General features: G+C 46.2%; 1 protein-coding gene across 1 annotated transcript in view; it reads right to left on the bottom strand.

Annotated features, from left to right (window-relative positions):
• The window catches only part of nrp2a (neuropilin 2a), a 52,500-nt gene that overhangs the window by 27,348 nt on the left and 7,119 nt on the right, over positions 1-18,033 (bottom strand). Inside the window, exons 2-6 of the mRNA XM_019878492.1 lie at positions 17,412-17,589; positions 10,523-10,704; positions 2,388-2,618; positions 1,142-1,297; positions 620-789 (exon numbers count right to left, since the gene is read on the bottom strand). Of these exons, the coding sequence (XP_019734051.1) occupies positions 620-789; positions 1,142-1,297; positions 2,388-2,618; positions 10,523-10,704; positions 17,412-17,589 (917 nt within the window). The remainder of the gene's footprint in view (positions 1-619; positions 790-1,141; positions 1,298-2,387; positions 2,619-10,522; positions 10,705-17,411; positions 17,590-18,033) is intronic.

The raw sequence follows: 18,033 nt of genomic DNA, 5'->3' as shown, positions 1-18,033 counted from the left end.
TACGACAACCATCCGTTGTTTCTATTTGTCATGCAGACAGCAGCGGATTGACGGCGCACAGGAAATGGGGTGGCACTTGCGTCTGGGCATCGTCATGTGTAAATGAAGAAGAACGTTGGATGCTAAGATCAATGGCGTGATATTTGAATGGGATGCTGTGAAGCACCTTCATCCATCACGCCGCTCTTGCCCACACATATGCATGTACAGTATATAAATATAAATATACTGTACCCAGTGTGTGAGCGCTAGGAGCACTTCCTTATCATCAGTTTGCAGTTCCTCGAGGGCGTGTTTCTTCAATGTCACTGCTGCCGAGTGCATTTTTATCAAGAAGACACAATTTATTTCTAGCTTGTGTTTTCATTGCCTTTCTTGGGGGGCTTTCTGAGCAACCGGTCTTATGCAAAAACGAGCTTCGTTGATTTCTCGGTGAACAATGCATGAATCTTAACAACAAAATTCTGATGTCTGTGGTACATGATTGTGTATGAAGATGAACAATTTGGTACTGATTAGGATTTTTTTGGTCTTGGTGGGAAACCAGAAGTATACCGTGTGTCAAAACACAGTATTCTGTCCAGTCACATTCTGTTCATGGAAAGGTGCATTGTCGGACCTGGATGTACTCTTTGTTGCTGTCCTCTGAGGGCGTCCAGGCGTTGTCGTGGTTGTTGAGGCGAGCCTGACGTGGCAACCAGCGGTTGTCGTAGAAGCTTGTGGAGGCAGTGATCTGGTCATCACTGATCTTCCCCGACTCCATGCCGAGCGGCATGCTACAGTGAAACGCTGACAGAGGGAAGGAAAAGGGAATTTAGTTGTCATGGAAGGGTGAATAGAATGGATGATGGGGAGCAAGACGTAGCTGATAATAAACCCTGAAGAAGGTAGTGTAAAGCCACAGGGAGAAAGGGCAAACAGAGCCAAAAGAAGTCCATTGAGGCTTTGTTAATTTTAATTCTAAGGAAAAGAGAGCTTCTTCGAGGGGTGAACTCCACAATTGCATTACAGCAAGGGTGAGGTGTAGAAAGAAAAATGAGTGTCGGAAGATTTAATAATAGCGGGTAAACAAGCCCGCCAAGAACAAACAAATACACACAAAACACAAAAACAGCGAGACAGGGAGACAGCCTGCACTCACAGTCGCTGACTTCTTTATGAGTCATGTTGTAGCGGGCAGAGAAGCCATCTTTGGCCACCGCCATGTCTGTGTGGAAGGAAAGTGACAGCAGCCCAGAGGACGACTGAATCTCTGGAGGGATCTTGGTGCCACAGTACCGCCCGATCAGCGGGGACACTGCAGATAAACAAATCACGTCAGTCAGCAAGTTAGGACCTTTCATTGATTTTAAAACAAACGACGGATTTTTATTTTGCTTGAGATTTTTGTTGGTGCTTTGAGGAAATACGACAGAAGAAATCAACTGTTATTCTGCTAAGCAATGGCTAATGATTCGCCGCCGTTGCAACACCCATCTTTCTTCATCCTTATTCGCTCTTCATGTCCCTCCATATGTGTGTCTTAGCCAGACCCCAGCAGGGGGACTCGAATCCCCGCCTTAATGCAAGCTGCTCTGGGATCATCCGCACACCAAACCAGTGAGGATTACCGTCGTCTCGAGACGTGCTCCCTTGCCAGACGGCAAATTCTTCACCCTTCCCGCTTGTCTGCCAAGACCCTTTCACGCCTGAGGCCGAGGCTCACTCGAACTGGGTTACGGTTTAATTTCCTCCTAATTCTCCTTCTTCTTTGAATGTCCGCGACTACCAGAGCTCCCAAATTCAAGGCTATATGTAATTGAAAAATTAAACCCATGTGAATCCCTTTCTTAGAAACCCAAAATAGAATTATTAGAGCAAGGCAGTGTGCTACCTCGGATTTTTTTAAATAAAAGGGAAGAGAAGAGAAATGGAGGAGGAGCGTAAGGAGCAAAAATGCCATTTAGCCACACTAATGTGGTTTTCATGACTGATACAGCAGCAATTACTCTTTGGTGGCAACTATCAAAGCACTTTGCAACAACTGTTTTTGGTTTGCCATTTCCTGACATTCAGCACCTCTCATTGGAGCCAAATAGAGTCCCAGCACGACGCTCGCTCTCATCCGAGGGAGGAAGGAAACATAAGTAAGGACATTGCTGAAAGGAAGGCGCTGATGAAGGGTGTTCATTCGCGGGGAAGAGGGGCATGAGAAAGGGCCGCTCCTTTGGGGTGTCCAAGAACTTTCGGATGCCAGTGCGAAATAATGTTTCCTATACGGAACCCAAAGGAACGGAGAGCAAGGCTACACATCAAAGCGAGCGCTTCGTGAGAGAACGTCCATGTGGGAATGCGGAAATTCCGTGAGTCTGCATGTGTTTGCACCGGGGAAATGAATTTGCACTTACCTTGCGGCAGGCCGTCCCACACGTCCAACCAGTCGTATTTGCAGTCGCCCTCTCCCACCAACAGCGGGTCGTTCTCCAGGTCAAAGGTGAGAAACGTGAGGCTGATTTCCATGTTGGCCAGAGCAATGATCATGTACGAGCACTCGAGATTGTGGGGGTATTTATCGGGGAAGCCCGGTGACTCGATCATACCGGAGCTACTGGTGAAATTGCGGAAGCAGAATTCTGACCCTGAGAGGAGACACAAAAAGAGAAGAAGCCATCTATCATAAAAGAACATCCAGATCAGACAAGAGAAAGAGACCGAACGGAAGAAACATCTGTCTTGCAGATGAAGTTCATCACTGACATCTTACAGTGTGTCCTATGCGCCGTATGACATGAAGACTGCCCCCGCCCCTCTGCCCCACCTCCATCAACGTCCAAACCTGCCAATCATGAGCACTTTGACATAGCACCATGCTGTTTTCAGCAACTTTTGCATCCGAAAAAACAATTACATTGCTTCAAGATGTGAAGAAATCTGTTACTCATTCCGGGCGTCAAAAAGTCCCAAGCAAAGAAGGCAAAGTGACACGCATCATTTTAGGCCAGGCTTTTGAGGACCTCAGTAGTGCCTCTGACTTCTGAGCTTTTGCAAACAATCAAAATAAATGTTCTCCTATGCTCCCAATACGCTCTCTCTTTCTCCGTCTTTCACAGACTCTCCCTTTTCTCAAGAAGTCAAGCATACCACAGACCTTGTGTAATGGCTCAACTCAAGTGAGCCCTTTGCGGCAGCTCTTCATTAGCGATGCAGATTTATGCAGCCTGGGCCGCTGTGTGTCTCACCTTGAGCGTCTGCAGCTGCACCGCTCCTACCATCTACCCATTGGCCTTCCTCGTGTTCGTAGAAGTGCGCCTATCACGTGTTGATTCAGAAGCCTCTGCTATCTTCACCTTCAGCTTTTTCCAACACAGATCATTTGTTCAAATGGCACGTTCCAAGCTTCTTTCTATGTTTGCTTTTGTAACTGCTTCTTAAAGTGATTAAGTTAATGAGTGAATTTTAAGATTTTCTATTTTGCGCAACTTGGGCACGACAGATTGAAGTTTAAACCTGAGACCACCTGAGCTGGTTAACAGCCACATCCAAATGTATAAAACCTCAAGAGCTCAGACATGTTAATAGCACATTCCTACAGCAACATTCCAACAAGGCACCAGTCTTTATTATCAGGCAGACCTATAAAAGTGGCGTGGGGGCTGGCTGTTACCTCACTGCTCACTGCACTTGATAATGGCAGAGGACCCTCCTTATTTAGCCCAGCGACGAGTGAACAACTTCACAAGACCAACACCATATTTCCTGCTTTCTCGTGTTTCCAACACAAAATGCGGTAATTCCCATGAAATCGCTGGTCTGAAAACGTAACATTAAAGTAGCATCAATGCTATTTTCTCCTGTGCATTTTCCAAGCTGTTCCTGAAAGTCAGGAGTCGTACTGCAGTATCAAAACATCCTGACGGTCATCCACATTCAAGCCAGGCCAGAATGCTCCACCCACCATGCAGGCCCATACACGCGCTCACACACACACACACACACACACACACACACACACACACACACACACACACACACACACACACACACACACACACTCACACACACAGCTGAGGATATTAAAAGCCATCCATCCATCCATCTTCCGCTTATCTGGTGTCAGTTTGTTGGCCCAGCAGGCAAGCTCCGACTTCCCTCGTCCCGTCATCCAGCACCTCCCGCATGACTGAGTTTCTCATCCTATCTCAAGGGGAGAGCCCAGAAAACCCCTTTTGGCCACCGATATTAGTGAAAATGTTTTTGGGGCACTCCCCACAGCTTGTGAACGTTGATCGACCAGTTAAAGTGAGCGCTTCACTTTTTGGCTTAGTTCCACCTTCATCATGACAGATCGATGCAAAGTTCACTGGTCCACAGCCAGGACAAAAATGACACTGCTCCTTGTGAATCTGATGTTCCTTTCCCTCCAAAATCCCTGAGTAGACCTTATCAGACTGCCATCCAAAATCCGATTTTTAGCACATCCAGAATGAAACTGCATGCCTCTTTTGTTGGCTGAAAACAAGGCACATGAAATCTGATTTGAGTGGTTTTAGGATTGAAACCACATTTGGAAGGCAGTTTCATATCGGATTTGGATAGGATGCGTCTCAGTCTGAACAGCTAAAAATACACCAATCGGTTTTGACTGTCCATGACGTCACTGTACGCGACGCAACACCAAGCTGCGCCAGAACAGAGAGCGACAATCGAAGTGCGGAGCGGTACATTTACAACACAGCAATCTCTGGACACAGGACGAAACGCATTCTCAGTCTGTCGGGAAAGAGCGCCGTACAAGCAAAGATCGAGGGCATGAATAGAAACAAGTCCATTTATGAAAGCATTTTGCGGTTTGCTGCTGTCACATTTATATCACATCAAACACTACACGTGCTGGATGCTGCCTCCATTCCAACGTCATTGCTGCAGCAACCAGCCAGAAGGGTTCCTAGTCTGAACAGGCCTAATGCCATTTGGACACTTGCTAAAAACTTTGTGAACAACCAGCCCTAAAAATCGGGTTTGAGGAGGATTCTGATTTGAATCAGACATGTCTGCAGCCTGAACGCAGCCTTAGGACGGTGATGCCCCCATAGTAAGACCACATCCTCCATCTTTGTAAGCATCACCACCGCCCAGGCAGCCAATTCAGAGGCACCGGCTCTGATGCTCATGCGGCGTGTCATGCAAGCCAGACAAACAATTTAGATGAACCTAACATGCTGATGTTTGCTGTTCGTTCTTGGAGTGAGCTGCAATACATGAAGAACATACAAACTCCACACAGGAAAGCCTTAACTGGAACCTGAACCCAGCCCCTCAGAGCTGTGAGGCAGATGTGCTCCCCATAAGTCCACCGTGCTGCCTGCATGCTGGTAATTATCAGCCAGTGGCAAGCAATACCGTTTCGACCAAACGCTAAGTGCAAGCACATGATTGCAAGTTTCTCATGTGTGAGTCACATATGTTGTGAATGTCTTTGCTTGTTTTTCTCTTTTATTAACCTAAATCCTTTCATTTTCTTCTTTTCCACCGGCGTTTTTTTGTTTCTTTGCCTGTGCGGCGTGTGAGGTGGGTGCGTGACAGCTACTCAGTGTGTGTGAGACCTAGTAACACAGTGGCCTTGTTTTTACTGGGTCACAAATCAGCAGTCTGGAGTTGCGAAAACTTCAATATGCGCACAGCTTGACTCCGTGTCTCCAAGCACTGCGTTCCACTGTGTTTGCATTTTCCAGATGATGTGCACCAACTGGTCACTGTGCCTGGGCCACACACAGTGCATGGATGTCTTCTTTATTTTGCATGGTTGTGTGGCAGTCACTTATGCATGAGTACTTTCCCCTTTTCGTTAGTGGTCATTAGTTCACGGTGTGTGAGCACGCCAAAAACAAGTCTTGGAACCTCCCTCCATCACCTCCTGCGCACGTGTTCAACCAATACAAGCCCCTGCTTGGCGTGAGCTGTCATTGGTTACAAAGCTGTGCACTGGCAAAGGGGAGGGGTCACACTGTACGCCAGTGTGAGCCTGAAAGAGGGGGGCGAGAGGCTGAGTTGCTGGGTAAAACCCACCCAAGTGGCCCCCGATTCACCTCCCATCCTGTCTTGTCTTTTCACTGTTGTGTGGTGCAGTCTGCGCTCTCTCTAGCTTGTCTGCTGTCTGCTGTCTACCCGCCGTAGCACACAGCTCCTGCCGAGGATTCACCTATGCGCCCACCGCGGTGTCTTGTGTGTAGCTTAACTGCATCCGCCAACTTGTCTGACATATGTCAACCACTCAGACACACGCGTCTTTCATGCAACATTGCCTGAGCTACATGAACTCATTCGCTGTCAAAAAAAAAATGTTGAGTGAAGGCAACACCCTTTGATAACATTTTAAGTTTCGCTGTTGTGAAAAATGGCTTTCCGGCATTTCACAATAAAGAAATAAGAGAAAGGTTTTCACAACTATTATTGAACTCCAACTTAAATATTTAAGTAAAACCACCTTGCTTGCATTGTTGCAACGTATTTGACATAAACATCAGAAATTTAAATTTTAAGGTTTTTGTTGGTTAGTTTTTTCTCTGTCTGTGTCTTTGACTCTCTCGCAATGCATCCATTTCAGGATGTGTGCAAAAGGTGCATTCTTAATGTGGTGGGGGGAGATTTGTGAATGTGTGTAAAATCCACAATCATAAAATAACACAACATGAAAAGTCACAAAGAAAAAAAGCCACTTTCTTGCCATGTCACGGGTCAACACGTTTCGGTCGAGCGAGACGTTCTACCCGAGCCATCATAATGATGACTTTGATGAGGGCTATGAAATTGAACGGCGTCACCAATTTAACAGTCTGGAGCATGGAGGGAAATTACTTGTGATCAGGAGCGCCAACAATTTATCCAGATGCTGACCATACCTTGTTTTTTCATTTTGGGCCATAATTTCTTCTGGTATGATCAGACTAAAACAGTGTTTATTTATTCATCTTTTAATTTACCTGTGCTTTATTGTTTCTTGGAGGAGGACCCTGATAATGAAGTATTAGTCAGTCAGGCATATACAACACAGCACTTTGTCAGGGTGGTCGACGTCCGAGCAATGCGATAGCATCAGAAATACACACAGCGTACACACACAGCATGTCTTACTGGCAGCAAGGCGAGTGGGTGGTTTCCAGCCTCTGGCTGCGCTCCCACCGAGACCATATATATGTCTCGGCAGTGGTCACCCATGGTCACAGGAGGGACTTGGTGCCCTCAAGTGCTCCCCTGCTTTGCATTCAACTCAGGATTGGCTGTGATGTGGCCCCATACGACTCGTAGTGGGGCTCTGGGGAACCAGAAAAAGCGGGCTTTACTGGTAAATCTGCCTCTAGTAGCCATGGTAACAGCATCAACGACACGTGACTGAGTGAGGATGGATGACGAATGGATGAGGGCATTGGGGGAGGGGGTAGTCTCCGATGAATAAAGGGTTAAGCACGCACCAGTGCGAGTAAAGTAGGGCACAACAATATGGGCTTTGGGCTTGGGGGTGAAGGCGGCGGGGACGTGCACGTTCACTGTACAGAATACATGGGAGTGGGAATTGGGAGTCTGGTTTTTGGTAGCACATTTGTGGGAGTGGGAGAAGTTGTGGCTGTCATGGTGGATGTGGAGCCATTTAGGCACTCCCACACCTCCTACATGGAAATGGGGAGCGTGCAGGCATACAGGCACACGCACACACGTGCGAGCGCACACACACACACACACACACACACACACACACACACACACACACACACACACACACACACACACACACACACACACACACACACATATGCATGCACATGTTGACCCAAACAATCCAACACTCCCTGGAGTAGTTACACTCATCACTTATGCAACAAGTTTGAATGAGCTAAACAAAAACAAGTCAGTCGTCAGGTCTAGCTGAACACCCTCACACCCAGGCATGCACGCGCACACACACACACACACACACACACACACACACACACACACACACACACACACACACACACGCACATCTCACAACACACGTAATTGTTTACCGAGATGAGATCTCGATCTGCAGAAAGACACGCCCTTTAACAACACATGCACATCAAAGAGCCTTAAAACTAATTACAAAGGAAGGAAACCTCTTTTTTTTTTTTGTTTGCTCAAATAGCATGGCGTGTTCTAAAAAAGGTGGAGACCACACAGCTTTAATCTTACCCAAGACAACTGTAATCACCTAAAGAGTGAAAGTAATTGAAATGCGATCGCTTTCACCCTGGTGAATAAACATGTCCGTTGCAAAGTGGCTTGGGCGCGTGTTTGCTGCCGCAGCTGGAAGACAAACACCTATGATGATGATTAAAGTGTTGTGATTAAATCATCCTCCTCTTCCTCCTCCTCACCCTCAGTTATCATAACCTTCATCACCATTCATATTATTGTCAGTCAATTTCTCTTTTCGCCATTTCTGTTGTCATGCATTTATCACGACGCCCACACATTGAGACATGTATTGTGCTGTGAGTAGAAACACCCACTTGAGCAGCAAGCAGACACCTACGCTTGTTCTCAGTGTCACACATCTGCTAAATGCTGCAAATGCATGCCCCAATCTTGTCAAGACCATGGAAATACTACGCAAGTAACAAGACATCGTTTAGTTGGCCTGGGCTGACTCTTGGATTGATTAAATGATGATAACCTCAGCACTATAACATAGACGGCTCTAGGCAATTATTTTTGCTTGTTTGATCTCCAACACGGCTTTCAGCAAACATATTTACTGTAGTTTGAATTGTGTATAATTTGTGGTAAAGCAAAATCATCAGAATTGTGTCAAATTGAACCGTGCAGTGCAAAGTGAACCTAAGAGACACTTCTACAAGATGTGCGGGTGACCAGTCTTGTATAAAACCAGTCTTGTACAAAGTACCTGAAAGTAGTATTCTCCCTTTGGTAGAAGCTAAAGTGACTTTGTCGAAAATTACTTGAGTAATTGGCTGTACTTAATTATCAAAACTATTTTTTAATATCAAAGTGTACCTCCAGCAGCCATACCATTTTGGGGTATTGATGGTGAAATGGAGCAATATTGTAGAGTTTGAGAAATATCTGGTCTTCCCATTTCAGTGTCAAGTCTTGTGTTTGTCAAAATAATCCCCATGGTTCATTTTAATGCAAGTCGGCATGTTCGGAACGGATGTGACGCCAAGTCGTTGACTGGATCGTCCATTAAGTTGCACTCACCAGTTCCAATTGAGTGATATGCCAGATCGCTTGCCTGTACATATTTTTTGTCTTGCCGCTCCATCACGGCACCGCAAGTATGGCTGCATGTGTTAGCTGTCATGGCATCTTGACAAATACGTTTGGCGAACCCATTTACATTTTTCTTTCTGACATTAAATGTATTTAAAAAAGTGAGTGGTTGACATATTTCATGTTTGTCGTTATTTAAAATATATTTTTGTACATATGGTTTACTTTGGTGCCGTATTGTATCAGTCATTTTATTTCAGTGCAGTAAAAGTGTTTTGCTATGTTACAAGACTACAGGTGACTTAAGTCCCGTTGCAGACATCTGGCTCACTGACACTCTTCTCTGAAGCTTAAAACATGTAAGAGGTGACAGCTAAATTCCGCATTTTGACGTTTGCGCTGGCTGCCTTAATCCTGACACGCTGTTAAAATTCATGCACGCTTTCAGCAAGGAGATATTTGGCTCAAAAGGAGCCACCTAAAACATTGTTGAGTCAAATCAACTCACTTGAACATAAATCCTTCAGCTGCCTCAAGGCCACCTGACCATTTCACCTCCTCTCTCTCTCTCTCTCTCTCTCTCTCTCTCACTCTCTCTCTCACCCACACACACACACACACACACACACACACACACACACACACACACACACACACAAATGCCAAGGACAGAACAATCACACGTTCAAACGACACTTTGTGCACTTCAGCGAGCTCCACAAAATTCCATTTGAACTCCTGCTCGTCCCCATCAATCTCCTCGCCTCAGCCTTTACCCATAAACCTTTGACCGGAGGAGGTCCGACTCCAAGAGGCCACCATCAGTGCTCTCGCTGTGCATTCGTCCATTCTCTCATCGCCCAAGAAGAACCTGATTTCACTTCAAATAAGCAAGCATTCCTTCGATAGTTTCAAGCATCTTAAGGTAGTGAATAAAAGCTGACTTTTAACACCTTTGTTACATTTGTTTGGCCACTTCTTTTGATCTCAATTTTGGAGGAGTTCTTGGGAGCACAGTGCTGACCAAGCCTTGGTTCTAGGCAATTAACAGGAGTGGACTTCACAAAATCATTCAGTGAAGTAAAGTAGTGTCAAGACTTTCAGACAGTGAGATAAACAAGGAGCAGTGAAAGAAATCTGCTTGTGTGTATGTTTGCACTCCTTTCAAGTTTAATATGCAACACTTAAATGACCTTCCCTCTTTTGAATTTTATGTGGACCACTCCATATGGAGTCTCAGTGTCAACTAGATGTTTAAAGGCCTCCATGACATGAGTGACATTGGACACCTCACCTGTTTTAAAGATTTCATAGCGCAGAGAGAAGCCAGCCCCTTGGTGAGCATAGTCCGACACAAATCGTATCTGGAGGGAGGGACCCGATGAGATGATTGGCGCCGGGGCGATGTTGCTGCAGTGCCGCCCCAAGACGTCTGCATTTTCTGAAGTGCCATCTCGGATTTCAATGAAGTCGTACCTGATTTGAAAAAAAAAGAAAGAAAATAGGGTTGGGGGGAAGAGGAGAGGTTAAACATGATCTGGATCGGGGCCACAGGAGTGAGGCTTTACTACGATGGCACGGAGATGAGAAAGCATTGCGAAGGAGAAGCAAAGACGTTGTGGAGTTATGTCATGAACAGCGCTGATAAATCACTGCCAGGTGTGGATAAATTTATTTTCTTTATCTCCGGAGACAATGTGCACTGCAGAGGCAAAGCATTTTGGAGCACAGCCCCCATGCAAAGATAGAAGTAAACATATTAGCCACGGACTTGGCTCTTGGTCAACAAGTAGGCATCAGCTGCTTCAGATGCGCTGCCTTCATTTAATCTTCAAGTCACACCAGTCAACTCTGGAAAACACCCAACGTTGGACCATGGAGAAAAACAAGTAGCTGAAATCTGAGGACACGATTTTATTTTCACCCACCCAACTGTGTTTTAGATGGCAGAAAATGATTTCTGGAATAATCTGATCTCGCCTTTTCTGCCTTTGATTGGACATGGGGAGTAAGTTATTGCACACTGAAATACGGAATAGTCAGAGGATTCCCGACTTCACTATTGGTTTAAATTAGCATTTCTTATTTGGTACATTTTACATAAATGGCTTTATTAATACTCCTGCTCATGAAACATGCCCTTTTGGTACGGGGTTATTGCATTTTGCCACCTGTTGCTTTGGCATACGGATAAAAGCCTCCAGTCATTTTGTGAGTTGTTGTTGTTGTTGTTGTTGTTTTTTTTAATGCCAGTTTACTTCTGGACAGAGCCTGATGGAAGAGATGCATGTTGGGTAATTCATTACTTGAATTGCGGTTGGGGGTGCTTCGGAGAGAAAATGGTTAGGGGCATTATCGACAGAGGGGATTAAGCAAAGAGAATATTAGTATGGATAAATGTAAAGACGCTTCACACGCTTGGCTTAACAGTTCACTGTGATCTTTGACCCGCCAGCTGACCCTGAACAAAAAAAGCAAATTCTTAGGGGCCAAGACTGAGTCCACCTGGTCCATTCCAAATGAGTTAGCTCTTTTTGGCCTGTGTCTGTCATTGCATAAACATAATTAGACTCTCTCTCTCTCTCTCTCTCTCTCTCTCTCTCTCACACACACACACACACACACACACACACACACACACACACACACACACACACACACACACACTCCTTTTGGACACCCACGTGCGGTCACATGAGTTCATGTTTAACTTTGCTAATATCACACAGGCCAGCCAGAGGGGTGTTGATGAGTCACGGTCCCACATTTGCTCTTTCATTTGAATGTTCAAAAACAACAAAGAGAGAAGAAGAACAAAAATGAAAAAGAAACAATGAAATGGTGGATGGTTGTTGTATTGAACAACATCATGATAGTCACTAGTAAATGGAGCGGCACCCAAGAAATTTGACTTTAATCCATCCATCCATCCATCCATCCATCCATTTTCTATACTTCTTATCTTCATTAAGGTGACAGTGTGCTGGAGCCTTGCTGACGTGGGGCAAGAGGTGGGCTGTAATCTGGACTGGATGCCAGCCAAATGCAGCTTGACATCTTATTGGTAGTTATCATTTCAACTTCCATCCATCCATCCATTTTCTGAACCGCTTTATCCTCAGAAGGGTCGCGGGGGTTGCTGGAGCCAATCCCAGCTGTCTTCGGGCAGTAGGCGGGGGACACCCTGAACTGGTTGCCAGCCAATGGCAGGGCACACAGAGACGAACAACCATCCATGCTCACACTCACACCTAGGGACAATTTGGAGTGTTCAATCAGCCTGCCATGCATGTTTTTGGAATGCGGGGGGAAACCGCAGTGCCCGGAGAAAACCCACGCAGGAGAACATGCAAATTCCGCACAGGAAGGCCGGATCCAGAATCGAACCCTCCACCTCTGCACTGTGAGGAGGACATGCTAACCAGTCGACCTCCGTGGAAAATCCTCACAAGCGCTGTTGCAATCGAGATGGCTTGTAATTCTGCTCTCACACACAATGCCACATCTCTAAATGGGCTCATGTGATGAGGCCACCAAAAACCACTGGGCTGCTTTTCTTTTACTGATCATTGGCATGAACACTGTTCTTTTAAAATTTGTCCAGTTTGGCCTACTTTTAAGCAGCTCCAGTCACACAAGGCTCTGCCTCATTTCTGTATTTGAAGTCCCATTTTCAATGAAACGAGGGCCGAGCCTGAAATTTCAACGATGGGTCATTGATGAAATTGATGCTGAGAGCAAAGTCCAGTTTCAGAAGAGATCCGAACCCTAAAATTAGAGAGGAGGCACAAATCATCTGGTAGCACCGAGAATGAATGGTTGCAGTCGTTTAGTATGCACTGTAAGTGCAAACACACTCTTGGGGAAAACACGCATGCACATGCAGACAAAGGCGGGAGAGCACTCGTGTTCACAGCACCATTTTGTCAACAGTGAGGATAAAAGGCCTGTGAAGAATCTGAGAGCCTAATTAGCTTTTAATTGATTTTGGAGTGGGTCTCTATGTTAGTTTCCCACTTCCCTTTTCTCTGTCTCACGCTCTCCTGTCGTAGATTAGCGACAGTGAGTGAGTGTTCCTCTGATGTGATTATTGACCGGTGCGCTCACCCTCTGATGAATACATGCATGAACGTCTGACACGTCTCGGGCACACACTTGAACACATTCCAGCTCCCACGGCAAATTCTTCTTTCGCGCATACACTGAGAGTCAAGACGGGGCCAAGGCACCGCCTCTGTGTTGGTCCATCAACTACCCAGTCCAAGCCTTTTGTCTGACAGGCAGAATATGTGTGAGCCTGTGCTCTGCTCAGGAGGCAATGATCGGCTGCAGGGCATGTAGAAAAAGCCAATTGAAGACCAGCAGATGTACACTGCTCGGCTTTTGCTCTCGTTACCATAACTCCACTCTGTCCCCATAACAACTAATTAGCTTTCACATCTTTAGCTGTTTGTATCTGGGTACTTTTTGTCCAGTCTTCACTACTGGTATGCGGTGTGCGCATCTGTATGTGTATCTTTAGGCATCACAAACGGTGGCTTTAAAGGCACAGCCGTACATTCTCATTTTTTTTGTTCCAAGCAAGGGGATTGAAAATCACTGGCCATGTTTTTTTTTTTTTTGGATCACATTTCATCCTGATGACATTATTTACTGTACTGTCGTTGCTTGTGTTTATTCAGGTTCAGCCAGCTTGAGGAGCTTGAGCTGCTCATGAGTATCAGTAAATACAGCTTTGCAGATTCTTGAGTTGCCGTCGCTCCATTGTGTACTTTCCCATGTTCTTCCATAAGGAAACAAATGGAAGCACAATTTGCGAACAATCGCGAAGCTGTCATCTTTTTTCCTGCTTCTGCCTTCCGTAAGCAGGAATTAAATAAGGGGAGGGGGAGTGTGTACAGTGGAAACACACACACTTCTCCCGCTCCTCTAATAAACCATAAGTGCCTCTGAAATATTAACAAGATGCTCGGAGCGAACTCCCAGCAGAACCCGGGGGCCTGCCGTCTTCAATCCAGCCCAAAACCAAAGAGCTCTCTTCCTCCCAATGTCCTCATGTCTGTACTAGCCATCTCACCGCTCATCAGACATGACGACCTAGATCAGGTTCGCCAGCACCGGCGGGTACGACTCCCGTTTTAAAGTGGAAAAATGAGGCTGTGCCGTGGGTCGATCAGCATATATTGGTTGTGTTGAGCCTGCTGCAATTAACTAGTTGTATGTTCGACTGACTCAGACAGGAAACATCACCACTGTAGGACAACAGGTAGGGTAATACGGTCTTTAATGTCAGTCCGACATTGATATTCCACAACAAGTCCCTTTGGTGACTCTTGTGTCTCTCCTGTTTCTGTCAAGACGGTCTTCCTTCTCACCGTGGTTGCTACATCCATCCGTTTACAAGGAGCATGCAGACATTGATCCGAGATCCCCCCCATTGGGAAAGTGTAGTCACACACACACACACACACACACACACACACACACACACACACACACACACACACACACACACAGTTAACATACAAAGTACATAATCAACTGTTTACACCTAAGGCTAAATATAGCAGCAAATTGGCCAATTTAATTCCACAAAAGATGGAAGAAAGGAAATTTAAAAAGTTAGTGTGTGTGTGTGTGTGTGTGTGTGTGTGTGTGTGTGTGTGTGTGTGTGTGTGCGTGCGTGCGTGCGTGCGTGCGTGCGTGTGTGAGTGTGTTGTCATTCCGGAAGCTCCCATGTTTAATTCAGGTGAGTAACAATAAAACAGTCTGGTCGAGAGGAGGGGGAGAAGGAGGAGGCAGCAATGCGAGGAGAGGTAGCCCAAGAAAGGGATCAAGTGGTAAGAGGGACCTGGAAGAAGCAGCCCTCCGGTGCTCCTGGCGCATCCCAGGTGCGACGATGGCAGATTGCATTAGAGATATGGGCCTGATATTTCATCTAGCCTTTATTACATTTAGTTCGCATCAATCGGCCGGCAGCCTGGAGGTAAGGGCTTTTTGGCATGCGGCCAGACTCCCTGTGAGATGAAATCCTGAATTGAAGTGCCACCTCAGACGTGGAACGCCTCGATACGGCTGAAGATTTGATTGCTGCAGCAGTGTGGGGGTTTAGGTGCGCCGGGTCGGCCAAGTGCCGACAGTTTGAACCCGCTGAGGGAAACTCGCCAGCAGGGCTGTTAGAGAGATTTTTGCCGGCGCTGACCAAGCACTTCTCGCGATTTTGCAGTTGGCAGGACGAGGTGCGTATGTGGGTGTATTCTGTAGTACACCCACTGCGAGCAAGTTCAAGTGTAGCTCGCCTAGCTGAGCGCGTTTTAGGTAAATTACAGTTATGGTGCTCCCAGCTGTCACGCAGACTTCTCAGGCCTCACCGAGACGGGGAGCCTTTCGCCTCCGCACCCCTCCAGTGGCTGCCCGCCCCCTTAACCTCACAGAGCAGCATGGAAAGGTGAACAAATCTACTCCTCTGCAACTGCTGTGCCCAATTGCACTGGCAAAGAGAGGAAGCAACCCGTGACGGCGCATGCGGGGGCGTACGCGCACCTAGGGGTAGAGAGCGGAGCGGGTCTCAAAGAAAAGAGATTTTTATTTTTTATAAAAATAGATGCTGATATGTTGCGGTAAATCTAACGAGACGGATGGAAGGAGCAGCAACTCTGACGAAAACTCGCATGCTTGCAGACTTACTCACACGCTCACACCGTTCGCCACCCACGCTCGCATGCAAACACATCCAGAGAGAAGGGAGCCTGAGTGGGCGTGTGTCAGAGGGGAGGCCAAGGCCTTCGTCCCTTCAGGCGAGCGTGCAGGAAAGAACCCCCCCCCATAAAATTCGCAATGGTAACTGAAGACAAACATTTTAAATTTCCCATCGTCCAAGTTTTAGGCAGCGAGGAGCGTCTTGACACTGACTTGAACAACAATAGTTTTGTTAATGTGCCGAGCTGTGATTGGGAAATCCGTTGTGCTGCTTTCTCCCCGGGGCTCATATCAGGGGGCTAAAAAAAAAATCTGACATCGTATTACTGTACGACATAGCTGCTTTTGGTGGTGAGTAAGCAAGATTTGGCTGACAGAGAAATGAGGGATGAGTAAAAAAGGCAATTAACGATTGTGTCTGTTTATGATCTTGAGGCTCGGGGTAAGCAATATGTCGAGACAAACAACTGGCTAAGTGTAAGTACATGGAAAACACTTTTGCACACTTCGTTGCAGGAGACGAAACCTGCAATTGCCATTCGTCCCAAAAATGAAAAAGGGATAGGGACATCCTTTGGTGGAGATTAAAACACTTTCCATGACTACAACTCTTTATTTGGTCAAAGTATTTGAGATTGCAATTTGGCTTGACTCAGAGTTGACTGTTTTTACTTTACTCATCCATCAATTTGCATTTAATGTGCGGCGGCATAGTTTCCAAAACGGCAAAGAAGCGGTTTTTGCATTTGCTTCTGTCCTTGAATCAACAGTTCCAGTAACTGCTCGCTTGTTACATCTTACATGCTGTTTTGATTTAAATTTGAACACTTTCCCACATTGGGACAATATTGGCGTATGACTTTTGAGCGCGGATTAAACAGAGGAAAAGTCTTTTTTGCTCTCGTCGGGTAAAAAACAGATGAGACTGATTACTGACATCTCTGGGAAAATTGACCAAGAGTCACATCCAAACAGCTGGACTTTATTCTCTGCTTCTTGTCCTTCCCTCTCCTGCTTGCCTTCCTATCTGACGCCCCCCACAGCAAATGTTAACCATTTCTTCCATCAGGTCCTGTCTAGATTTTGAATAATTCCTTCCATTCAGCCTTAGCCGCTGTGACCCGCATTCCTCGTCCATTTCACCTCTTGCGCTAAGGAGGTTATGAGCAGCTGACGTGCCCCCGAGCAAGGAACTCCAGATCGTAATTGCCCCCGAAGAAGCATTGAGGCCAAGATGTTTGTGGTTGAGCTTGGCCGCATCCACCCCATTAAATGCGTGCGATGCAGTTTGTGCTCAATTTTCTCAAGAACCAAACCACAGTCCACTGAATGGTCTGCATCTTACCCAGAGCTTGTAAGTACAATTAAAGTTTCCTGAGCGACTGACCAGAACGTTGGGATCAAAGCATCCAAAACCACTGACAGCAAATTACACTAATAAGTAAAAAAACGTGCAAACACACTGGCTTCCCTCCCCGGCTTACTTGCAATCCAGCCTCTCGATCTCAAAGTGTGGGTTGAAGTTGAGGACGATGCGCTGCGAAGGCTCCGGCGCTGTGATGACCCACTGGCAGTTCTGGTGAGGCGGGTATTCAAGTGGGTATCCGGGGGAGGTGATGTACCCGGCCTCGCTGGCATCAAAGATACCCCTGCACTCGCTTGCTGCTAAAAGAAGACAGAGAAGCACTCGTGAAAAACAGATAGCGAACAATGGAACTGTTGATTAGGTCGATATTATGACAGTATATGAGAGCAATTTCTCTGTGTCCTTTGCATAAATGGATTAGAAACGCAATTCTCATTATCTTGTTTCTTCTCGATAAAGATATGGTGCAACAGATGAACAGTAAAACAAAGAAAGCAATTTAGGCCGTTACTTTGGAGGAAATTGGAAAAACTTCTCCATTGTGGATTCTCAACACCAGCGGTTAATAAAACAATACAACATCGTCACAGAACCGTACTTGCTGCTCTCTTTCTCTCTTTCACACACATGCACACACACACACACACACACACACACACACACACACACACACGCACACACACGCACACACACACACACACACACACACACACACACACACACACACACACACACACACG

This window comes from Hippocampus comes, unplaced genomic scaffold, assembly GCF_001891065.2.
Source record: "Hippocampus comes isolate QL1 unplaced genomic scaffold, H_comes_QL1_v1.1 scaffold345, whole genome shotgun sequence".
Lineage (NCBI taxonomy): Eukaryota > Metazoa > Chordata > Actinopteri > Syngnathiformes > Syngnathidae > Hippocampus > Hippocampus comes.
This window is presented reverse-complemented; position numbering and strand designations above follow the sequence as displayed.